This window comes from Mauremys mutica, chromosome 11 (assembly GCF_020497125.1).
Source record: "Mauremys mutica isolate MM-2020 ecotype Southern chromosome 11, ASM2049712v1, whole genome shotgun sequence".
NCBI lineage: Eukaryota > Metazoa > Chordata > Testudines > Geoemydidae > Mauremys > Mauremys mutica.
Genome location: NC_059082.1, coordinates 40,047,412 through 40,072,128, shown reverse-complemented (window position 1 = coordinate 40,072,128; position 24,717 = coordinate 40,047,412). Strand labels below are relative to the sequence as shown.

The 24,717-nt window shown below is 53.5% G+C and overlaps 1 protein-coding gene across 2 annotated transcripts in view; it reads right to left on the bottom strand.

The window, feature by feature from the left end:
• Positions 1-3,692: 3,692 nt before the first annotated feature.
• LOC123344727 (dual oxidase 2-like) overlaps positions 3,693-24,717 on the bottom strand; it is a 44,190-nt gene continuing 23,165 nt past the window's right edge. For both annotated transcript variants that reach the window (XM_044981194.1, XM_044981195.1), the window contains exons 15-33: positions 23,010-23,147; positions 21,814-21,927; positions 20,834-21,036; positions 19,757-19,942; positions 19,057-19,282; positions 16,616-16,709; positions 16,103-16,278; positions 15,693-15,762; positions 13,213-13,391; positions 12,259-12,489; positions 11,861-11,960; positions 11,523-11,572; positions 11,229-11,356; positions 10,260-10,413; positions 8,960-9,192; positions 8,360-8,518; positions 7,750-7,905; positions 7,262-7,390; positions 3,693-5,774 (exon numbers count right to left, since the gene is read on the bottom strand). In XM_044981194.1, the coding sequence (XP_044837129.1) occupies positions 5,652-5,774; positions 7,262-7,390; positions 7,750-7,905; positions 8,360-8,518; positions 8,960-9,192; positions 10,260-10,413; positions 11,229-11,356; positions 11,523-11,572; positions 11,861-11,960; positions 12,259-12,489; positions 13,213-13,391; positions 15,693-15,762; positions 16,103-16,278; positions 16,616-16,709; positions 19,057-19,282; positions 19,757-19,942; positions 20,834-21,036; positions 21,814-21,927; positions 23,010-23,147 (2,849 nt within the window). In that variant the 3' untranslated portion in view covers positions 3,693-5,651. The remainder of the gene's footprint in view (positions 5,775-7,261; positions 7,391-7,749; positions 7,906-8,359; positions 8,519-8,959; positions 9,193-10,259; positions 10,414-11,228; positions 11,357-11,522; positions 11,573-11,860; positions 11,961-12,258; positions 12,490-13,212; positions 13,392-15,692; positions 15,763-16,102; positions 16,279-16,615; positions 16,710-19,056; positions 19,283-19,756; positions 19,943-20,833; positions 21,037-21,813; positions 21,928-23,009; positions 23,148-24,717) is intronic.

Here is a 24,717-nt window from a genome sequence, read left to right as displayed (position 1 = left end):
CTGCAGTGCACAGTGCCTTGCATTCCAGGTCACGGTGCAGCCTGGACCCACTGAGGTTTTGCCTCAGAGCAGGGAGGGCAGCGCACCCGTAGCCTCTCCCCATGGCTTGTGCTCTGGAGCGCTGCCTCGGAGGGGCCCTGGGCTACCAGGCATGTCTGCTGGCTCCTGCACGCTGCAGCTTGTTGGCCTTTGCTGACATGGATAAATGCTCTTAAGGGCCTCAGGACGGGGCACTGCCCAGTGGTGAGAGGGTGCCTGTGTCTCTCCCGCTCTCCCCATCACGGACTGGGCCTAGCCCAGGGCCCAATGGGTTATGCACTCTCCAGTTTCCCTTTGCTGCTGTGACTAGTCAGCACCAGCACTAGCGTTAGCATCTGCAGGGCTCTGCAGAGGGGCACGTACCCTGCTCAGCGGCCTCCAGTGCTCCCTGCTCCTGAGCATGCCAGGATCCGCGTCTTAGGCAGCCCATTGAGGAGATCTAAGAAGCCAGGTCCCCTGCATTCAGGCAGCTGTTTGGGCAACCCACCACCTCCCCAATACGCCCCGCTCCATGACACTGGGTCTTCGGGATGACAGGGCTGGTTCCCCAAAGTGCATCATCTCCTTCTGACCTGGGTGAGCAAATTAGTCACTAAATCCTGGGGCTGTGGGGACATCATGCAGGGTGCCAACAAGCCCAGCTGTGCTGTGCCTCGACAATAACCACAGGCTGGTTACACAGCAAACATGCCCCGGACTGTGTCATGCGCCCACGCTGGAGGAGCAGCAGCAAGCGTGGGACTAACAGCCTACATGGGGCTCAGCCAAGCCCAGTGCCAGGGGCTGGGAGAGGCAGCGGTGGACAAAGGCATAACAGAGTCAGAGCTAATGGGGCTGCAGGGAGTTTCCTTTTTGGAGCCTTTGTTTTTATTTCACATTAATTGTAGTGCTGTGATATTACACCATTGAGGGCTCAGCTCTGGCAGCTACAGCCTCATGTTCCTTAGGGCATGGGACACTACCTGCCGGATCGGCGGGCAGCGAGCGAGCCAGCGGGGGTCGATTGATCGCATCTAGTCTGGATGTGATCAATCAACCCCCAAGCGCTCTCCCGTCGACTCCTGTACTCCAGCGCCGCGAGAGGTGCAGGCAGAGTCGACGGGGGAGTGGCAGCAGTCAACTCACCGCAGTGAAGACACCACGGTAAGTCCATCTAAGTACGTCGACTTCAGCTACGTTATTCACTTAGCTGAAGTTGTATAACTTAGATCAATCTCCCCCAGTGTAGACCAGGCCATACAGTTCACTCTGCCTATTTTAGAACTAGAGTTCTTAGGAACACAGGAAACCACAGGCAAGTAACACAGGCAATCACAAGAACAAGGGCCACTCTCTTTTATCAATTTTATTAAACTTACCAACAACGTTATGAAAGTCACGGCATGGACAACCCCTAGATCTAGCCATGCACCAGTTACGACTACAGCCAGCCTCACAGCCTCCTAGACAGTGTTAGGGGCTGATGGCTCTTATGGATTGATCATCGGTGAAGGGATGAGCCCTGCTGGCGTTCTCCAACAGCAAGCGCCATTTTCCTCTGGGCACCCACTTTTTCTAATGTGATTCTGCCTATTCTGACATTCTGGGCATGTACATGCATGTGTCAACCCATCACTTCCTGATTGGGCTGATGTTCCCCTAGAAACTTAAGAGACCCTGGTTTCCATAGGCTGTGTAGGTTCTCTTCATTCTCATAAGCATTGCAGCACCACCTGTATCCTGTGGTTAAGACACATGTTGGAGCCGGATGTGCCGCTACAGCATTTCTGTGATTTAAAATTAATCTTTCAGCTTATTTTTCACATACTGCCATGCAGTACCTCTTTTCCCATCATCGCAGGGCATTGGTTAGTCTTCACTCATTTACTTATGTCAGCATTTCTTATCTCCAAGGCCTAAAATAGCTAAGCTAAAATCTTGCAGGCGTCAGCCTACAGGACTTGCGGACCAGCCTTTCTTACTTACATGATTCCCTGTAAATACCGATCAATCTTATGCTTCTATAATCGACAATTTAACTCTAACAGACAATGATTATACATAACAGGACATGTGTGTATTAGGAGGGGTATTGTAAGCACAACACGAGAAGTAATTCTACTCCATGCTGATTAGGCCTCAGCTGGAATATTGTGTCCAGTTCTGGGCGCCACATTTCAGGAAGGATGTGGACAAATTGGAGAAAGTCCAGAGAAGAGCAACAAAAATGATTAAAAGTCTAGAAAACATGACCTGTGAGGGAAGATTGAAAAAAATATGTTTGTTTAGTCTGGAAAAGAGAAGACAGATGGGGACATGATAGTTTTCAAGTACATAAAAGGTTGTTACAGGGAGAAGAGCGAAAAATTGTTCTCTTTAACCTCCGAGGACAGGACAAGAAGCAATGGGCTTAAATTGCAGCAAGGTAGGTTTAGGTCGGATATTAGGAAAAACTTCCTAACTGTCAGGGTGGTTAAGCACTGGGACGAATTGCCTAGGGAGGATGTGGAATCTCCATCATTGGGGATTTTTAAGAGCAGGTTAGATAAACGCCTCTCAGGCATGGTCTAGCTAATACTTAGTCCTGCCATGAGAGCAAGGGACTGGACTAGATGATCTCTCAAAGTCCCTTCCAGTCCTATGATTCTGTGGTAATCATAAATGAGTAATAAACTAAAACCACTGCTTACATTTTGTTAGTCACTAAATAGAGGACCAGCCCGATTTAATGCTCTCTCTGTTGTAAACCTTGCATCACTGCCCCTTGGAATTTCAGTCTGGCCTGGCAGTACCATGACAGAGGGGAAGACCCCCACCCCATCCAAAGTGATGTCTGCAGTCCCATACACATATATACAGAGCCCCCAAGGCCAAAGCTTTCATACATTGTACAGATTCCCACATTGTCCCAACCCCTCTGCCACCCCCCCCACAGAGGAGCTGAGTCTGCCATGGCCCTGCCCACAGACCTTGGCCCCTTAGCTCAAGTCGTAGAGATTTGGGCATTTAGCTCTGAAGGTTCCCTGGCTACATCCCCGCTGTCAGTCGAGAGGTGGCCATTACAACACCCTCCTGCAGATACCACCCGTGCTCATTACAGAACATGCTCTTCACTCATTCTTACTAGCTGCATGTCGTCGAATTCAGTGCTGTCATGCCGGAGCTGCGCCATCGGCTGCTTCCTTTGCATTGACCAAAGCGGAGGGACCAAACGCAGCTTCTTGATAAGAACATAAGAATGGCCATACTGGGTCAGACCAAAGGTCCATTCAGCCCAGTATCCTGTCTACCGACGGTGGCCAATGCCAGGTGCCCAGAGGGAATGAACAGAACAGGTAATCATCAAGTGACCCATCCCATCGCCCATTCCCAGCTTCTGGCAAACAGAGGCCAGGGACACCATCCCTATGCATCCTGGCTAATAGCCATTGATAGACCTATCCTCCATGAATGTATCTAGATCATTTTTGAATCTTGTTATAGTTTTGGCCTTCACAACATCCTCTGGCAAGGAGTTCCACAGGTTGACTGTGCATTGTGTGAAGAAATACTTCCTTTTGTGTGTTTTAAACCTGCTACCTATTAATTTCATTTGGTGACCCCCGATAAGAAGGGATTATTGCTACATATCAAATGACAAACCCCAATAATTACCAAAGACAAGAGAATCCATATTTAACCAGTTTTATTTTGGAAATGCCTTAAAATCAGTCATTTGAATTTACACATTCACAGCTCATCTAGATTAATGATTTCACTTTCCAGCTATGGTTCTGAAACATGAAGCTTAACATTTACAATTCACAAAAAGGGTATTTTAATACTGGGACAGTTTGCAGTAATCATTATTGCCTTTCTTACAAGAGGCGTGAATAGTCAGCTAGCAAATTACACCGGGCTTTTTGGTGATATGCCAACAAAAATAAGAGTTATGGGCGTAGCCATTAAATACATAAAGGGACCAAACACAGACAAAATGGGTCGGACTTTAAAAGCAGCAGCAAGTGCAATGAATGAATAGTTTATTTTGGTAGCAGCCAGCAAGCACTGCTTTAATGCAGGCACTTGCTCCAATACAATGCTCACCTGAGTGGCCAAACAAGGGAGCCACATATCTCTGTGTTGTAGTGCGAGCAGGCGAGAGCTGGGCAAATGGTGGAAATGGGTTTGAATGGGAAAGCAAATGGCAACTCAGCCCTCGTAGGAGCAGGAAACGGGCTGTGTTATGCGGATGGCTACGGTCATTAGCAGAGAGGAGAACCGTTCGTCCCTGCAGGAGCACAGCACAAGCTCTAGGCACCACTTACATTCCACGCCAGCCCCGTGGAACAAACCCCCTTTTCACTCTATTCCAATGGCTCAGGCCCACCCAGAAGCCCTTTCAGGGGGCCCCAGCAACCAGCTCTGTCCTGGATTTACTTGCAAGCATCCCGGTGCTCTTTGTACTGCTGTCTGCCAAGCTGAAAAGCCTCCTAAGGTCCCTTAGCTGAAGATTCCTCTTCAGCTGGAGTTGTGCAGACACCCTCCTTGCCCAAAGCAATCTGGTGTGGGTCTGCTGGTTTCCCCTTTCCACACACCCTAGCACACCACACTGCTGCGGGCCACAATCCCTGGACATGAAAATGCTGGTGCTGAGCTCCTCTGAGGGCTGTGCTGGGGCAGGCGAGGGCCACATGACACCCCCAAAAACACATTGCCCCAAGTCCTCCCAGGCGTTCTGCTTCCTCTCCCTCTGCCTGCCCACCCGCAGAGCTGCTTGGGGTCACAGAGAGTCAATTTCTCCGCATTGGATTGTTGTTTGAGTGCAACCTAGAACTCTGGCCCTAGTGAAGTCAATGGCAGCTTTGCCATTAAAATCAGTGGGACAGGACTGCGCCCAAGGGCTCTTTTATCTGAAGTCTTTACGTTCGGTAAGATTTGCATTTCAGTTGCTTAATGCCAGTGTCTCGCTGTAAAATTCCAGCCACTGCTCTGGAGCACAGCTGAGTGGCGGAGGTCTCTCTCTCTCTCACGCACGCACACACCTGCTCCGGGGAGCTGGCCACAGGAAAGTAGGTCAGAAATCCAGGAGGACTGCATTCCAGTGATGCTACCCTGGAACAGAAGCCCCTTGTTTCAGGGCCTCCGTGACACAGCAAGGAGCTGCCGGATGCTAGTACAGAGGCTGACACAGTCCCAATCAAAGCCCCTTTTCATCGGTTCCTAAGGTCAGACTCACACAAAAGGAAGCCTTAACGGAACGGTGCAAGACACTCATGCCAGGACCTGGTGCGTCCCCACAGGATGGGAGAGCAGCGTTGGCTGGCTGGCTATGCTGCCGCTGGGGTTTCCATAAATCACAGGCCAAGCCGCTCCGCGCTGGGCAGTGATTTCCAGGAACCTGCTGCCAATGCCGCGCAGATCCCCAGCCCCCTTGCAATTCCCTCCTGGGACAGTGCGGCTCCAGGAGGGCATCTCCGTGAGGCTGTGTGGGGGATGTGCCATGGACACCCAGCAGCTCCCGTCTGAAAAGTGGCAGGGAACCTTTCCCAGGACTCTGGAAGCGCCTAGTTCACAGAGCAGCTGGCCCCACGGCAACCCAGGGAACAGCGCTCACGCCGGGACAGGGCTGTGTGTCTGTGGGGGCGGGGGGGTTAGAAGTTCTCATAGTGATGCACAAAGTAGGTCTGGTCCAGTTTGTTGATCTGCTGACAGGCTTGCTCCACATTCTTGGTCATCCCCGGGGGGCCGCAGCTGAACACGCCGATCTTCCACACCTGGGGACGCAGGAAAAAGGCAGGGGCGTCAAGTAACAGAGCCGTGGAGAGCAAGGGGCTCCCCCAGCCAGCCCCCTGCACTGGCCTGGCTCATCACACCAGCAGTCTCAGTTCTGCCAGAAGCTCAGAGCAGTTCACCCTGCTGCCCTCAAGTGCCAGGTCTGGTTTCCTCCCACCAGCAGGAGGGGTGGGTGGTTCTACACCTGCTGTGCACGGGATGCTGGGGCCACCTAGCTCACACCTCCCTGGTTTGAGTCCAGGAACTGAACCCCTGTGCACACATGCTAAGGGCAGGCTCTGCCCTCAGGCCACACCGCCGTCAGCCCAGTGCACTTGTACCTGCTTGGCCTGCACCTTGCATGAACGCCCCCCAAGGAGACCTCCCTTTAGGAACAGCCGCGACCTCCCCGGCGGGATGGGGGAAACAAAAGCCGCGTTTGTTTCTCTGTTCACAATGAGCCTCTTTCCTGGAGCGTCTCAAACACCCCAGCTGGAGTTTCAGCCGCTGGCAGCGCCAGGAGGCTCACTGCAGCCACGCCCTCTCCCATCAGCGGTGCACTGGGCAGTACCAGGTCCCATCCCCCTCAGGGCGGGACTGTTCCCTTCGGGGCATTTGCTACTGTTTTTGCCTAGTTTTCACAATCCCCAAGCAATGGGGCTCCCCGAGCTGGGCACATCCCTCCGCCTTTCTGCTGGTCAGCCACAAGACACATCAGTTAATTTCATCCCACTGCTTCTAGTCGGGCTTCCGACATCCCGCCCCGTGTTCGCACACATGCAGGCGGTGGCTCGTCTCCCTTTGCAGAGCACGGCAGAGCTGGCTCTTCTCAGCCTCCCTCACCCATCAATCCCTCCCCAGGCATTTTCATGGCTCTGCTGTGAGCGTGGCCGAGTTTGTCGGTACCTTCCCAGCGAGGGGGTGTGCACGGTCTCTGCCCCAAGGCGAGAGGACACTGTGCGTGCAGCCCTCGACCGTGTTGGTCTTTCACTCCCATGGCACAGTGCAAACTCACGTCCAGCCAGCTGGCCTCCATCAGCCCCAGGCGCTTTGGGGATTACTGGCTGGGTGCCAGGCTGCCAAGCCTGTGTTCCAAAGGCTTTGGGCTCTTGCTTTGCAGGGGCAGGGCTCAGAGACTTTTGTAGCCCTTTGGTGCCAAGACTGGGGTCCGCCCGACAGGAATGGTCAGGAGGGACCATGGGCCAGTGGCAGGATCAGCCCGGGCCAGCTGGCGTGAGGCTGCCATTTTCCCTGTAGGTGGGACTGGCAGACACCTCTCCCCCTCTTGGGAGGCAATCACCGGCTTCAGGGCAATCACCGGCCCAGCCCCACCCTTTGGCTATTTGGGAATGTTTCCTCCTGGCCCTCTGGAGCTCCCAGTGCTGAACACAGGGTTCCCCGGGTGCCCCCTGGCACGCTGCTCAGCTGCCAGCTCCTACACCCCTTGCTTGGCAGAGATCGGTGGGGGCGAGGACCAGCCGGCACTGACCTGGGGATGCACCTCCTGCAGGGACTTGAAGAAGGGCACGAAGGGGGGCCGCCCGAAGTGCGTGATGGAGCGCAGCCCTGTGAACAGGCTCCGGTTCAGCACCTTCTGGAAGTGCCGCTCGCAGATGTACTGAAAGGAGAAAGGCGCCATGGGTCAGGGAGGGGAGAGGGCAGGGGCAGGGCCTCTCTGCTCTAACGTGGCCCAGAGGGGCCGAACCAGCGCGCAGCAGCACTGGGACCAGGGACACGGCACGGGGGGCAGGGACACAGCACTGGACTCAGGGACATGGCACGGGGGGGGCTGCCCCACCACAGAGGAGGGGCGCCCAGCCCAGAGTGGCACTGGGGCAATGGTTAATCACCTTGTGCTCTCTCTCAGTTGGGTTGTGCCCCCAGCCCAGCCTTGGCAGAGGTGAAATTGGCCCTGCCCTTTCCCATATCCAGACCTCCCCGTGGCACAGAGCAGCAGCCCTGGTGCAGGGCACTCACCAGCATGGTGGTGCGCAGGTCGAACTTCTCAGCCAGCTGGGTGATGTAGATGTGCACAGACACCAGGTCGTGCTGGTCGTTCTCCTCCACCTCGCGGATGATGTCAGCCAGCCACTCGAACTGCCGCTGGGTCCGTGTCACCCAGATGAAATAGATCTGAGAGCACACAGAGAGCGGCTCACCAACAGGGCCCTAGTGACCCCAAGCCAGCCCCCACTCCGGTGGGTTTCCTGCAGCAAGCCCCCACTCCAGGGAATCCCCTGCAGCCAGCCCCCGTTCCCCAGGTCCCCACAGCTGGCCCCACCGTGGGGACCCTCCATAGCTGGTCCCACTGGGATCGGCCATGAAATGTAAAATTTCTGCACTAAGGGAGGTGATAGGTGGCAGCCCAGAGGGGGCGCACTGAGAGTGCTGGGCAGACCTCACGGTGCTGGTCAGTGAGCGTTTCAGAGCCTCCGAGGGAATGGCTTGGGTCCCAGAGACATGCGCAGGGCCAGGGGACATCGCGCTGCAGCTGTCTGAGAGCTGTCGTTGTCGGAGGTTCGTCCCATGTAACCAGGGCAGTGAGAGGAGGGGCCCAGGGAGTCCCTCGCACTCTGTGGGCTCTCACCTTCTTGCACGGCATCTTGGAGCTGACCGAGGACTTGAAGACCAGGTCTTTGAGGATGGAGGCAAAAGGAGTCACCCCGATGCCTCCTCCCACCAGCACAGAGACTTCAAACTTGTTCCACTCCTGGTGGCCCTCACCGAACGGCCCGTCCAGATAGAGCTGGAAAGGAGCCAGCAGTTAGCAACGCTGCCCTGCCCGCACTGCTGTCTCAGGGAGCAGACCCAGGTAGCAGAGCACCCCAGGGTGAAGGAAAAGGACATTTTACAAGCAGTGCCCAGAGATCTCTGATGCCCACTTGGGGCAGACAGAAGCCAGGCTGGCTACGTTTCCTTGGACCATCCCACACACAGCCAGTGGTAATAGAAACCAATGCACCGGCCGGGGTAGGATGAAGGACTGGGTCAGCCAGCCAGCCAGCCAGGAGAGGGACTTGTGGCTCCAAAGAATCGTGGCTTAGATCTCAGGAGCCTGAGCTCTCCCCTCCCCCGCACCCAGACAGCGAGTGCTGGGGCTCTATAGTGCTCAGAGGACTCCACTCTCCAGAGATGTGGCTTTTTCGCCCATCCCCAGACTCACAGGGGAGGAAACGCCTGGCTGTACCTTGGGATATCTGCCGATTTCAGCCACAGTCTCAGGGGAGTACAGCTCCCGCAGCCGGGTGGTCCAGGGGCCTGCAGCTCGGATATGTAGGCTCAGCGCGTCCTCATGGGGTGCAGAGGTCAGGGTGAAGGGGTGGTATTCATTTGTCCCCAGCGACAGGCAGGCAATTCGCACCCACTGCCCGGACTTGTACTCAAAATCCTGCGGCCGCTGGAACTTGAGATAAGTAACACCTAAGAGAAAGGCAAAGGTTTCCTTAGCATCTTTCTTAAGAGAACAGCTGCCTGCTCTGTAAAATCAACTTCCCACTGGTCTGAGCCGTGGGGCTGCTGCACATGGCTCCTTCCTGGGTGGGTGCTGCACATGGCTCCTTCCTGGGTGGGTGCTGCACATGGCTCCTTCCTGGGTGGGAGCTGCACATGGCTCCTTCCTGGGTGGGTGCTGCACATGGCTCCTTCCTGGGTGGGAGCTGCACATGGCTCCTTCCTGGGTGGGTGCTGCACATGGCTCCTTCCTGGGTGGGTGCTGCACATGCACAGAACAGATGCTCCAACGCTCACCATGCCGCCAGGCCCCGGGCGGGACCGGGACAGCAGGGGAGGGCTGAGACTGGGTGCAGGGAGAGTCCGGCTGGGTGGCGGTGAAAAGTGGTGTGGCGCTCCCAGCAGAGAAGAGCTTAGCCCCCAGGGGCAGGGCAGCCGAGCAGGCTGCCTGGAGGGCGATGCCAGAGGAAGGCTCCTGGCAGCCTTGTGAGCCTGTGTCTGCTCCTGTCGCTGGGCACGGTTTGGTCTCCAACAGGGACCAGGAGATGGAGGTTTCTAATAGGTGATTTGGCCTGGTTTCTCCTTTTCTAGCAAGCCTTTCCCATTGGTAGCTTTGATCCTAGTCAGGCAGGTATCTGGGGCTCAGCTCCCACCCCGTGAGGCAGGTGTAACGCCCTCCCCTGCCAGCCAGGGGCGCTGGGAGGGGCAGCGAGTCACCACATTCGCAGCGCTTAGAAGGTGCACCAATGTCAGGGCGCAGCCGGCTCTCCTGTTCCAGCAGCAGCGTGGTGCCGTACATTCCAGCGCCACTGCCGTGTCCGACGGCCTCAGACTTCAGCAGGGACCTACCCAGGGACACAGGCCTGGGTCAAGGCAGCACAGGCCTGCCCCTGCCAGCCAGAGGTGGCTAACCAGGAACACTAAGAGCTCCAAGGCTCCAGATCTCTGAGAAAGCTGGATATACCCCCCATGCATGCAAAGGGTCATGCAGGCTGCCTGACACGCTAGCACCCCCCGGGGAGCCGTCCACAATGTACCTGAAGGGAGGAGCTCAGCTTTCAGCACACTCATCTCCACCTTCTTCCTGCTCAGGCTGATCAGCTTATCTGCCCCGTAGATGAGAGCTGGGATGATGAAATAGATGTGGAAGCGGGGCTGCTGGACCAGGCCGTAGCTGCCATGGATAACGACCTGGGAACACAGTGCCAAGCACACCCATGATTGCAGTACTCAGCACAGGAAACTGCTCGATGTTAACATGCCCCAAATGGAGGGGCACGATGGCAGAGCTACCCAGTGGGCAGTAAGGCTAGGGTAGAGGAGCCCTGAGCAGCTGTTAGCTATGACAATAATCATCCCTACTTCTTTGCAGCCTCGTTCTACAGATGGGGAAACAGACATGGAGCAGGGAGGTGACTTGCCAAAGGTCACCCAGCAGGCCAGTGGCTGAGTGCAGACTAGAACCCAGGTTTCTTGAGTCCCAGGCCCATGCTCTACCCACTAGGACCCACTGCCTGCCACATGTGCACTCTCTCTGTTTGCAAGGTTCCAGCACCTGCACGTGCTTTCTAACCAGGGCAGCCTGGTGGCTCATGGTGCCATGCTACAATCTCTGGGTGCTGAGTGGATTGGCACCTCTCTCCTGTACTGAAGCATATTCTCTATGCTACCAATGACATTCATTCTTCCAAGTCCTCACTAGTCCGCAAAACATTCACCTCCCATCTGCTCAGCAGCCCTTCTGCCGCCTGGCTCTGGTCCTGCAGTGAGTGGAGGATAATAGGAACTCACACCTATCGAGTATAGGTTTGCACACTGTGCTCACCCCCACAGGATCTGCGGAGGTGTCAGACTGGTTGGGAAGCCCATCCACTCCCTGTACATCCCTCCAGCTCCTTGCTAACAGCTGTGAGGAACACACTGCACCAGGGACAAAACAGGCCTCGTGCCCAACAGCTAGGATTAGTGCAGAGTGAAGCCGGGCCGCAGGACCCCAATCCACGTACCATGATGTAGAGCAGCACGTAGAGGTGGTGCGTGATCCAGAACCCCCGGAAGCTGATGCGCCGGAAGTGGTGGGAGGCGAACACGTACATCACTGCCAGAATCACCAGCAGCAGCACCCCGGTCATGCCTGCCAGAAAGAGGGTTGAGGAACGAGGGGCAAGGGGTTACCGGGATAGCCTGTGCCAAGCAGAGAGCCACCCCTCACTTGGAACCACCGGGGCGGTGGGTGGGGGAGCTATGCAGACACTCCCCCTCCCCCCGAATGCCTGGCATGCACGGATGGTCATCCTTACCTGGGATGGTCTCGAAGAACCACCAGTAGTACTTCTGGGGCAGCTGTGACCTAGAGAAGAAAGAGGTGACTTAACCCTCTGACATCCGATCACAAACTTCTCCACAGAACAAACCAAACACCCACTGGCTTTCCACTCCACAAATGGCCTCTAACATTGCCATTTGGGGATGGTGGCCATCCGCAGACTGCAGTCTCCCCAAGGATATCACCTCCCAGGCAGGTTGGACGAGATCTCTCAAGCCTTCTGCATCGTACTGTCCTCCATCCATGGTCTTACCTAGCTGCTCCTCAAACAGTTGTGCTTTGCCCAGGGCAAGGCCTCCAAAACACACTCACCCATCATCCATGAAGACGTTGGAGAAGAGGCAGGACAGAATGCTGAGTGGGCTGACCGAGAAGATATAGACATTCACTACATGGCCCCCGGTGTGGAGAACTGCAGGACACAGAGACAGCAGATACATGGTCATGCACCATCATATAGCTGTGCTTGAGAGACCCAAACACACGGCTGGAGCTAGACAACCAATGAGTGCTTTGCAATACAGTGGGGACCGCAATTTTTGCTCTCGTATCTCTGTCTGTGTCTAGGGGGCTGGTCAGTCCCGAACGGCACGGCCCGTGTCCGACTCTGGCTGTGCAGGATACACAGCGGCTGGCTTTGGGGGATGTCCATTCCCTGTCAGTATCAGGGCCAGGGGGATTCCACCCCTGCCCCCATGTAGCCAACTCACTTGAAAAGATCAGGGCCGCCATAGCGAGCCAGCGATGGAAGTCCACGGCGGCGTCAAAGGGGATGTAGCGGTTGAGGAAGGTTTCGCGCAGGAAGGTGATGAGGTTGCGGCACATGGTGAGCAGGATGTAGGAGTACATGAAGGAGATGCTGGCTGCTGCCCCCCGGGAGATGACGATGCCCACGTAGGTGGTGTCTGCAATTCCTGTTGCTGGCGATGCAAATGCATAGTCTGGGGACAAAACGAGGCAGGGCGGTTACACACAGGGCGAGCACAAGAGAGCGTGGGAGGAGCTCACTCCCTCTCTGTCTCCTTAACAGAGGGGCAAGAAACCAGCTCATTTCTCCAAAGGTAGGGGCAGCAGGAATGCAGGGGTGGGCTAGCGGGAGGCTGGTTATGGCTCTCTGATTCCGAGGGCCAGGCTGTGCCAGTTCCATCCTGAGCCCTCCCATAATGCAGAGCAGCCTGGGGCCTGTCTGAACTTACACCCCCGCTGTATGGGATACCAGTGGAACGCCATGCCAGGGGAGGACTGGCATAGTGGAGGGGGCTCTGCCATGCACCCTATCTGCCCCTGGCATGCCCCTCCATGCCAAGGTGGGGGTGGCAGGTACAGGAACTAGCTCTGCTAGCTTTATGGCAGGGGAAAGAATGCCATGCCGGCTGCTTATGGCCAGAGCCAGGCCCCTTTGCACTGCGGGCGACAGGGACAAGTCTCACTAGAGTCTGGCAGGGGACCTCCATTCTCCTTGTCGTTCTGATGTCAGGGTGTGAGTGTGTAACTGGTTCATGGACTCCCCTCACTTTCCCAACCCATCACCCCATCAGGCTGGCCTAGCACGCAGAGCCCTGCTCCTGACGCACCCCCCAGAAGGACACGTTCCAGCTTCTCTCCTCCCTGGATGGTGGCATTCTGGACTGCCCCATCAGCAGGGGACGCTCTACAATACTCACAATATGCTCTCTCCGCAAACACGCCGGCAGTGATGGCAGAGAACAGAACCACGCAGGCAATGTGACGCCTGTAATTCTCGATGAAACGCTTGAACTGCTGGATCTTCTGGTAAACTTTGCTCCGCTCATATTTTGTCCTTTGGGCCTCGGTGTATAAATGTGGCTGGCGAGGTGTTGCCCTAGAAAGAACAGTCGTGAGCTCCCGGTTAAACAAGTGCAGCACTCTCCCCACCAGATGGAGCGTAAAACTCCAGCTGACTGCAAGCGAGCAGGGCTTAGATCAGCCACGGAACCACAGGGACCCCGCGGTTCCTTAATGCCACTGAGCGCACAGGCTCCGTGGGGCAGAGACTCTTTCACTACGTGTCTGAGCAGCAGCTAGCGCGTTGGCTGGGCTGGTGCCTCCGCTCACTCCTGTGATACAGCTAATGAATGAGAGTAGTAAGACAATGCAAACGTGTGTCCGGTGATGCCAGCTGGCAGAGTTATACAGGGATTGATATCAACAAAGAAACAGATATTTAAATAGAGGCAGATAAGATACGCTTTAAAGAGCAGCCATAAAAGGATATTAATTACAGTAACAGGAAACCTGAGTGACAGCATTAAGGGCAGGGCAGAAGGCCGGGAACTCCAAGGGTAGGTCAGTAAATTCACCGGAGTTCCAACGTTGCTGCAGGGCGTGTTCCTTCCCTGGGTGATGTGTGGTGTCACTACAGCTGCAGGTCTGGGCCTCGCCCCTCTCCCGCTCGTGGGGGGAGAGTTGGGGTGAACAAGCAGAGGTAGGGAGACCATACGTCCCGTTTTGGTCGGAACGGTCCCTTTTTTAAGCTCTGTCTCAACCGTCCAGACTTCTTTGGCAAGCGTGGGCATTTGTCCCATTTCCTCTTGGCAGCCCCATGCAGGGGGAGAGACAGGGATTGGGGGAGAGGCAGGCTCGAGCGAGCAGTGACACCAGCCCCAGCCTCGCGAGGGGCGGGGAAGGCAGGCAGGCAGGCAGAGCTCGGGCAAGCAGCGACAACAGCCCCGCGGGGAGAGGAGGGCCAGGGCTTGGGTGAGCGGCTTGGGCCAGCCCCACGCACTGTCCAGTTTCCCCTTTGGGAAATACAGTCACCCTACGCAGAGGCCCCCAAAAGCAGGGCGGTGATGTGCGGGAAGTCCCCCACCCAGGGGAGCTCGGGACCGACCTAACTCAGAACTGCCCCGACCCCAGGCCCAGCTTCGCTTGGAGCTGCTCAACCAAAGGGACACGTTCCTCACAAACCAGCTCCTTTCCCGACTGACCGGACTGGAGTCGCACTGCAGTCAATGGGCCGGAGTCTGACACCCTTACACCCACAGCGCAGCCGCTTGTCCTTGTGCAGGTCCACTGAAATTAGTGAGGCTACCCCAGGTGTAAGGTGCTGCTCAGCCTGGGGAAGGACATCAGAAACCGGTGCTTGGTAGCTGCGTGTGGCATGCAGGGAAGGGCAGGGGTGCTCACGCCATGCTGCCATCTTACCCAAATGCCAAAACTGGCAGCTGCTTTCTTCCTCCCTAACAGGCCCCTGAAGTTTCAACTGGATCCAGATTCCTTCTTCACTTCCTGCTCTAACTGGTGTTTTATTTTATAATCCAAGCCAATCTGCTACAGGGTCGTGCAGCCATAATACACATGATGCTCCAGGGCCCTTTTTAATGTCACCGTCCATAGAGAACAGCTGCATTAGCCAGGCATCAAACAGGAAACAGCTGAGCCAGAGCCTGACCCCCTTAGCCAGCTGGCTCAGAGGCTCAGGCTACTGCGCAAGGAGAGGGGGTGGCATACGCATTTCTTGCCCATCCTCTTCCCCAGCCCTGGCCTCTCGCACTCCACAAGCTCTGCCGTGGTTTCAAGCTGGGGCTTCCTCCCTGGTTGGGATTGTGCTGCCAAAGGAACTATTTATATGCCAGAGATGCCTCTGTGGATAACCTGCATAGCACAGCTCAGAGCCAGATGTGAGGGAATGAGCATTTTGAAAGCAGTTCAGCATGCTGAGGGAGGCCAGAGCATGTCAGGTTCTCATGCAGTGGGAGCCTGGCAGGCTGGGTTATTGCATGTTTATACTGCAGCGTAAGGAGCCAGACTCCCCAGGCCAGAAGGCTGCGCGTTCCCATGATGCAGTGTAAGCCTGCGGGTTCTGTACCAGAATTCTCAGGTGAAATCCGGCTCTTGACGAGCTACCATGTGAACTCAGCAGCCAGCAGAGGCTGGAGTCATGGGGAAAGACAGGAGGGGCCGTGTTCTCCCTTACTGGACTTGCAGCTGGCCTGCTCCCAGACACACGCTGGAGCTTCAGAAGCAGCCACTTGCCTTCCCTCTCTCCCCTCATCCTGCTGGGGCAGCGGCTGAGTCCGAGCGTGCGTGTGGGGAGGAGAAGGGTTGGGAAAACAGAATGCAGCAGCAGCAGCACACTGCCTGCTAGCCAGGGGCAGGCCCCAGGCCAGTGGGCTCAACTTACCCATTGGCATTGGCCCGGTTTATGAAGGAGACGCGGTTGCTCATGTTTTGCCTGAACACGTCAGGAACTCCTGTGGGAAGAAGAAAGGACAAACGTGTGACACGGAGACAGCGCTTCCAGAAACACCCCAATCATGCCCCTGGGCTCTCTGCTTGGCTGGCAGGGGCTCTGCTGGAACGGGCAGCCTGCTCTGCTCAAGAGAAGGGCCAGCATGTAGAGTCTCCGCAGCAGAAGGCAACCCGCCCCACCTTGTAGCGAATGGCACCTCTGTGGGTTGCGGCTGGAAAAGAGATGCTGGAGGAAAGACAGGACTTCGCTCTGCCCTCCAGTGCCAGCCACCCCCAGCCCAACTGAGCGCAGCAGAAAGGTCACCTGGACTTTCTTTGCTCTTTGTGCCCCACCATGCTGACCTTTGATGCAGAGCTGGGTGAAGCGCAGCTCGCTGTCATGGTCTCGCAACATGTAATGAAAATCCTCCCACGTCAGCTCCTGCTTATCCTGAAAGCCCGATGCTTGGAACATGGACTCAATCACCTGCTCCATCTGATCGCCCGAGAGGCAGTTGTTGGAGATCTCGATGAAGGACCTAGAGCAAAGGGACAAAGCTGGGAGCTGCAGAGCAATCAGCTGACTCTCAGAGGACGAAAACACAGGCCTGGCTGTGCACAGCATATGCTAGCAGCCCTGGTGGGGCGCTGGTTATAGAGACCCCTGCAGGGGATGTGGCAGCACCATTACTGGAGCCACTTCAGATGAGACTGAACCGAGCATCAGGATACATCCAGGGGTTCTCAGCTCTGAGTACTGGACCCAAGGGGTTTCACACTGGACCCCCAGAAGTTGAAACACCTCAAACGAGCAGCCACTTTTGAGAAGGCATATGCTGACTGCCTATCCAAGTGCAGCATGGACAGGAGAAATACCTCAGCATCCTGAAGAGCTCTTCCTTGGAGAGGAAGCCATTCCCGTCAACGTCGTACATGGTGAACATCAGCTTTGACTTCTCCTCTGGGGACCCTGTTAGGGAAGAAGATGGATGGAATAAGAAATACTTCCTATTTCTGTAGTTCCTTGCAAATTAGGGTCTCAAGGCACTTTACAAGGACTGAGGTGGGGCTTATGGGACCTGCAGTAACACAATCATCATTCCATCTGAGAAATTCCTGCAAAACAGCACACTGCTAATGTTACTTGGAATTTGTAAGCAAGTTTGTTTCAGCTGCGTTTGCTGCTCCTGTGTTTGATTTCTCTAAATGCTGTCATGCGAGCTTTACCAGCATGAAGAGAAATATCTTACAGCTTGAATAACTGAATGTTCGTCAAATGCAAATTCTTTATGACATATTTGAGTGTGAAAGTCACAATTCACACTTGTGTTAGTTAAGGACATAACTCGTTATGTCAGGGACCAGAAACAATCCCCTGTGTTTACTTAAGTACCCAACAGGGCACAAATTTTGAATATTCCCAACGAGCTCCTTCTTAATGAGCTCCCAACCAAAGATGAGTTGCTGTGGAAATCTGCAGAGATTCTGACTAATGAATAAGTCTGAGACCTTGGCTACCTGTTTGGAGAAAGTTTGCAAAGAGAAAAAGAAGCACAATTTGTCAAACAAAATTATTTGTTGTGAATTATCCTCCTAACCTGTGCAGAGCAAAGATTTTCTGGCAATCACCTTATCTAGTCTTTCAGTTACCATATCCCACCTCCTTATTCCCTCCCAGTGTCTCAATTAAAGTATTACAGTTGTGCATTTCTCTCCAGCCTGGGGGTAAACTGGGGCAGAGTCTGGTACTCTGGCCAGGAATAAAATCACGTTTATTTTGGAACTGAGTGTCCACAGAGGCAGTTATTCTAGAATAGCTGCTGGGAATAGCCTTTTTTGCAATAGCTATTCTGGTCAATTTCCCCATGTAGACAAGCTCTTAATAAAGCTTCCAAATGCACCCAATATAATGCAACATCACCCAACTTCCCCCCAAGGAAGCTACCCATTAATGATCTGGAGGATGGCGTGGACTGCACTCTCAGCAAATTTGCAGATGACACTAAACTGGGATGAGTGGTAGATACGCTGGAGGGTAAGGATAGGATAACAATATTGGTGAGGCCTCATCTGGAGTACTGTGTCCAGTTTTGGGCCCCACACTATACAAAGGATGTGGAAAAATTGGAAAGAGTCCAGCGGAGGGCAACAAACATGATTAGGGGGCTGGAGCACATGACTTAGGAGGAGAGGCTGAGGGAACTGGGATTGTTTAGTCTGCAGAAGAGAAGAATGAGGGGGGATTTATTAGCTGCTTTCAACTACCTGAAAGGGGGTTCCAAAGAGGCTGGATCTAGACTGTTCTCAGAGGTACCTGATGTCAGAACAAGGAGTAGTGGTCTCAAGTTGCAGTGGGGGAGGTTTAGGTTGGATATTAGGAAAAACTTTTTCACTAGGAGGGTGGTGAAGAACTGGAATGGGTTACCTAGGGAGGTGGTGGAATCTCCTTCCTTAGAGGTTTTTAAGGTCAGGCTTGACAAAGCCCTGGCTGGGATGATTTAGTTGGGAATTGGTCCTGCTTTGAGCAGGGGGTTGGACTAGATGACCTCCTGAGGTCCCTTCCAACCCTGATATTCTATGATTCTATTATTCTACCCTCAAAAATTGCCTGACAGTATATACAATGACAGTATGAAATGGTCATGGGATGCCCCCCTCTCAATACCTCTTGAAAAGACAGCTGCAGAGTTTGCTGTAGCTTTACCTGTATGCTAGTGCATCAGAAAAACAGATTTTGAGAGTCACATCACTGGCCTCCTGACAGGTGGAGTGATACCTATTCATGGTAGCTTCAGAAACTAACTAGCCAAACTTTGCCCACCAGCATTGACAAAGAGAAGAGATTGCCTTCTCTGCGTTAGCAGCTGAAGGAGAAATGCTATTCTGGTTATTCTTGTTAAATAACAGGTAGAGGTCACTCTCTGCCTGAGTGAAACCGGGGTAGAAACTTGGACCCCAATTTAGGAAAGCAGTTATCCTGTGCTAAATCCATTCCTGTTCAGGACAACAATTGAGCACACATTTAAATTGAAACACGTGGTTATGTGCTGGCCTGAATCAGGATCTCAGTCAGCTACCTCTTACACGCATCATATTGAGAGGGATTTGGTCACGCCTGTGTTCTGAGCTTGAAGGAATTTGGCTGAGGCACCAATGGACTTCAGTGACTACACAGGGACAGGACCTTCACTTTGTGTTTCATTTGACAGATGGACCATGCCAAGGTTCAGCTGAGCTGTGATGGCTGGTGAGCAGAGTGTGGACAAAGGAGGAAGCAACGTGAGTCAGTGACTCTCAATCCTCTATCAAAGTCTCACCTTTCATGAAGACCACCAAGATGTCCAGAAACTCTCGGAAAGAGAGATATCCATTGCCATCTTTGTCAGCAAGCGAAAACATGGACTCCACAAACATGGACTGGGGTTTGAGCCCCAGCGACTCTGCAAACTCAGCCCGGCTCAGCTCACACTTGAGAGATTCTTTTGGTGTCAATGATGTTTCAAAGTTGAGGTCTCCAGCATCCAACTTGTCAATGTCCAGCACCTGCAATGAGAGAGGCAGGCTGAGGGTTAGTCCCATATTCAGCACTCAAACAACAGAACCACCCTAACCCACACCCCTTCCATTTCATACAAACACTGGTGGTCTCTCCCCAACTCTTAGCCAAGTCTTAATAGCAGATGCTCTGGCAAAGTCGCCTATGACTCCCATCTGATGGTCATTATTATTACAATACACACTGGAGGGCATTTACTGGTACGGTGTACTCATCATGCTGTCATGCAACAGCCTCTTCCCGGTGTTAAATGGTAATGGCCCAGCACCGCCATTTCCTCAGTCCTCTGTAAATAACAGGGATTCTTTACTGTCAAGCAGATTGGCAGCTTGTTCCTGGTGTGTGGTTTGCCTATTATTGTGTGCAACAATAGCAGTAGTGCCTAATGCTTAGTCAATATAAATAGCTGCCCTCCATTTACCGGAGTGCTCACCACACCCATGTGCTGGCTTGGTACATACCTGGGCAAATAAATGTCTGAAGAAAGTCTCCAGGATCTGCTTCCTCTGCTCTTTGGTCACAGCCCTCTTCAGCAGGCTGCGTTCTGTCAGGTCAGACACGTTGAGAGACAGTCCGTTCCTCTCCAAGTAGTCGGTCAACTTCCGGACAAAGTCACTTCGCTCCGCCTCGCCATTAAAAAGCAACACCTGGAGGAGCAGCCCCCAAAGAATGAGCCATTGAGCTGGAGCCATTCTCAGCGGGGCTGGGAGTGGCACTCCACTAGCGTGTTAAAACCAGGCTAAAATGCCAAGACCCCAGCAGCAGCCCCAAAACCACTCACAGATAATCAGGCTCTTGCTTGAAGATCTCATTTCTCTTCCCTCTCATGTTCTCTCTATGCCTAGGCACACGAGCCCTGCTTCCAACCGGCAAGACCCACCCAACCAGTGACATTTCTATTTCCAGGGGGATTGTTTGACAGAAGGCTACAGCTTCTTGTAACTAAAGATCAGAACCTACGGGGCCCACCTGAAGCATTCGCTGTGTAGGCCAGACCATCAGACACCTCTGGGCCATTCCTATGGAGCTCTGGTTGTTATTTAGATAGGCAGGCATAGCCACTATTAACATGTTTCATGCTGCACATACCAAAGAGTGGACATATAGGATCCAAAATACCACATGAGATAAAAATGCCTCCTATGGATTCTGGAGTTTCCACCTGTTTGATTAGTTTACCAGCACTAAGTAGAACCCTGATATTTCTTTTGTGCATCTGTGGGGCATGCATGCTTTGGAGCCTTGAGGCGTCATGTTTACTAGAAATTCAGTTATTAGACCTCACAGCTCTGGGTAAAAGGCTTTTTCAGAATGAGTACAAGCATTGGTGTTATTATCCACTGGCCTGGAATCCCCAGTGTAAGGCTACCCCAGCAATAAACCCAGCCACCCCTGCCAAAGCATTTATTTTGGGCTCCCAAGAACACGTCACCAAAGGAGGTGCAGGGTAGGGAATTTATTCCTTGTGATTGGCACAGCCAGGCAGAAAGAAAGCTCAGAGGCAATGCCAAGCACATGTCATGTGTCCCATTACATACCAGGTCATACTCTTTGGGAATCTTCAGGAGCAAAGCTTTGTTCCCTTTGTTGATGGAGAGGACCATGTCCACCTGCTGTTGGTTTTTCAGACTGATGCTGCGGAGCACGGCTCGCCGGTTGTCCAGCACTTTGATAATCTTGTCTGGATGAAGCTGAAGGTAGATGAGATTGCTGTCTGTCTTGGGACCTAGCCACTCCAAGGCTGGCGGGAAAGAAAGCAGGGAGTTGGGTCAGAATGGTTGTATGTGAGTATTAACAAACACCTTTCTTCACTGGGAGAGTGGCCTACAAATACATCTACTCCTGCATGGGATGGGCAACAGAAGCCCTTTATTCCTCTGCTGATCAAGCGGTCTATCCAAATTGCAGGGTGAACTGTACTGGTTCTGTCTGGTATAATTCCATTGTCTTCAATACAGTTACTCCTGATTTACTTAACACCTGTCCCAGGGAGATCAGGGTCAGGTCACCAGGCTCAATTTTTAAGGACATTATAGAGCTGGAGGTCTTCATTTCATAGAGGACACGTATTATTCAGTAACCCAGATCTCCTACTGAATCACAAGGCAACACTGAGGGCAAAATTCCCTTATCCTATCCACATGGCTCTCAGAGCGTCAGAGCTGAGATCACTCATGCAAATGGGAGAGGGAGATTTTACTCTAACTGGGCAATGCCAGAGAGAAGCCCCACAGCTTCCAGATCAAATGCCAGCAGCTTGCTCTAGGGCCAGCCCCAGAAGCTGCCAACTGCCCTCATGAGTGCCCTGTACCGGAGTTTCCCTCCCAGCTCCCAGCTGAAGGTGAGCTGCATGAAGAAGGGTGTCAGCTCCATGCCAGCACTGTCCTAGACAGTAACCCATGCTGACAGCAAAGGGGGTTTGGTGGATGCATGACTTGGGCTACGGAGGAACCACCCAACGCCAGTGAAACGGGGGTTCCACCATGCCCCCCGAGCCAGCCGAAGGTCCCCGCCTTACCCTGCACTCCTTCGCCCGACACCTCTCTCTTCATGCTGGGGTTCGCTTTTCTCTGCAGCCTCTTGAAATCGCGCTTGCGGAAAGTAGCGACGATCCAGGCAACAAATAAACTCACTGGGGGAACAAATGAGCAGGAAAGGGAGAAATGAGATAACAGACGACACAGGACCACCCACCTCCTGGCAGCTCAGCCCTAGTGGTCACCCACGAGGGCTTACAACGATTCCCATCTACCACTGGGGCCTGGAGGGAATGTGGGATTGTTCCCCTCCCTCCTACGGCACGTTTCAACTGCAAATGGCTTTATTTAATCAAGGGTTCCAGTCACATTTGTGTCTCTCAGGTGTCACAAGTACTCCTATTACTTCTGCGGATACAGACTAACACGGCTGCTACTCTGAAATTTGTGTCTCTGCCTCCATCTCCGGCATCGCTAACGTCCCACCAAAGGCTCCTGCTGCTGCTGGGACCAGAGAGTCACACAACCATAGCTGTGTCAGGCTAGAAGGGACCTTGAGAAGTCATTTGGTCCAGCCCCTTGCAGGACCAAGTAAACCTAGACCAGCCCGAGCAGCTGTGTGTCCAACCTATTCTTAAAAACCTCCAAGGACGGAGATTCCACAACCTCCCTCGTACCCTGCTCCAGAGCTTAACTCCCCCTAGAATTAGAAAGTTTTTTCCTAACATCAAACAAAAATCTATCTATCCTGATGCAGACTATGCCCATTGCTTCTTGTCCTACCTTCATCAAGACAGGACTATCAGACTGTCTAATCTGACCTCCAATCAAGCACAGACCCCTAAATGCCACCCAGCCAACATCTAAGGTACGTTTCCCCATTACACGTGGCCCCAGTATCACAGGGGACCTTGGCGTGGTGAAGTGACTCTCAGTCAAGTGCAGCAGGAACTATCATCCTGCAGGCTGCCGAGCATCCTCCTTCCGCAGTGACTGTGATGGGAGCTGAGAGTGCTCAACATCTCTCGGAGGTACTCCATTCCAGCCAGGACTGGGCCTTTTCAGAGCAGGGGACAGCACACAGCTGCAGTGGGCCAATTCCCAAGGGCAGCTGAGTGCATGCAACTCCTGCTGATGCCAGATGGCGACACAGGTGCTCAGCCCCCAGGGGGATTTGGCACACAACCACATTTAAGCAAGGAGTAAATAAACAAAGGAAGCAAAGACCAGTGCAAACCTAAAGGAAAACAGCAGAGGGCGACGAGGATAAGCCCGAATCCAGCTCCGCTGCCTTCAAAATAGTCCAGCACTGTCAGGGGCGTGCAGTTTGCCAGCTTTTCCACAGTCAACTGCTGGGGCTGAGGACATGGATCCGCTGGTAGGCAGAGAGAAGATAGTCTGAATGCCATGGTGCCAACCCAGCTCACGCTTGCTTTGCCTCTCTAGGAGCACACTCACGATGGGATAATGAGAGGGCTTCTCTGGAGTTTGGAAGGGTTCCCCTAAAGCTTGGGAGGTCTTGGGGAAAAGCTCTGGGCCCTACATTTAACTCCAACTAAGAATTTTAGGGGCCAGATCCTTGCTGTCAGTTACATGAGTTCCAGTCCCCTGGCTGCTGCACCCATTTAACTTAATTGGCCTGCTCTGGATTCCTTGAGAAGTCATTTGTACAATAGCATTCTGCAGCGCCCACTCTCCCACGAGACCTGGGAATGGGCAGTAATGGAATTACCATGTCTTATGAGTTACCGGCACTACGGACCCAGTGCTCAGCCAGGCTTTAGCGCCGCACAGCAGGGTTGTGTTGCAATTCTGGAAATCACTCTTGGTGCAATTACAAGTTGGCAGGATTTTTGTGTTTTAAACAGAAATCAATAAACCTCTTGCAATGGGATTGGAAGAATGCAATAAAAAAGTTCACACAGTAAATGGATAACTTTATAGGGTAGGGTGGGGCAAAAACACAGCAGCAAAATGACCGCTGATGTTACTGGCCACAACTCACAAACAAACTGTGACCTACTTTCTTCAGGCCAAGGCCAGTAACGGGATGAGCGCATGACATGGAAAGTGAGGAAAAGCAACGGATCCTGGGTTAGCCATAGGTGCTGGCCTGGGACCTCTAGAGCTCCTGCCTGTCAGCTGTGTGCTTCACTGTGCCGGTACCCAGAATGCTTTACCAGCTCAGACTCAACTCATGGCCATGCCAGGGCGTGAGCTCTGGGCCATTCCCACATGAACAGAGTTGGCTTTGCTTATTGCAAGGGGGTTCCATCAGTCTTGGCCTCCAGACCTTCTCAGTGGCACTGTTCTATTAGAAACCATGGCAATTCAGGCAAGCTCCTTAGCTTTTCATTCAACACCTGTACCCAGTTTATGCTGCCCAACCCAACTGCTAATGGGCACGCGGTCCAGATGTGCAGTGGGGTGCATTAGAGGACAGCCATGCAGGGAGTGTCACCTGGACGATGCTCGAGCAGAGAGCCTCTCAGCTGGTGGGCAGGGTGCTGTGTGAGCCTGGCTGCATAGCTCAAGACTGACCATGGGGAAAGGTGAAGGGACATAGCAGCCTGGCTCCCCTGGGTCATCGCCCCAGCAGCACAGAAAGGAAACACTCATAGACTCAGACTTTAAGGTCAGAAGGGACCATTATGATCATCTAGTCTGACCTCCTGCACAATGCAGGCCACAGAATCCCACCCATCCACTTCTATAACAAACCCCTAGCCTATGTCTGAGTTATCGAAGTCCCCAAATTGCGGTTTGAAGACCTCAAGCTGCAGAGAATCCTCCAGAAAGTGACCCGTGCCCCATGCTGCAGAGGAAGGCAAAAAACCTCCAAGGCCTCTGCCAATCTGCCCTGGAGGAAAATTCCTTCCCGACCCCAAATATGGCGATCAGTTAAACCCTGAGCATGTGGGCAAGACTCACCAGCCAGCACCCAG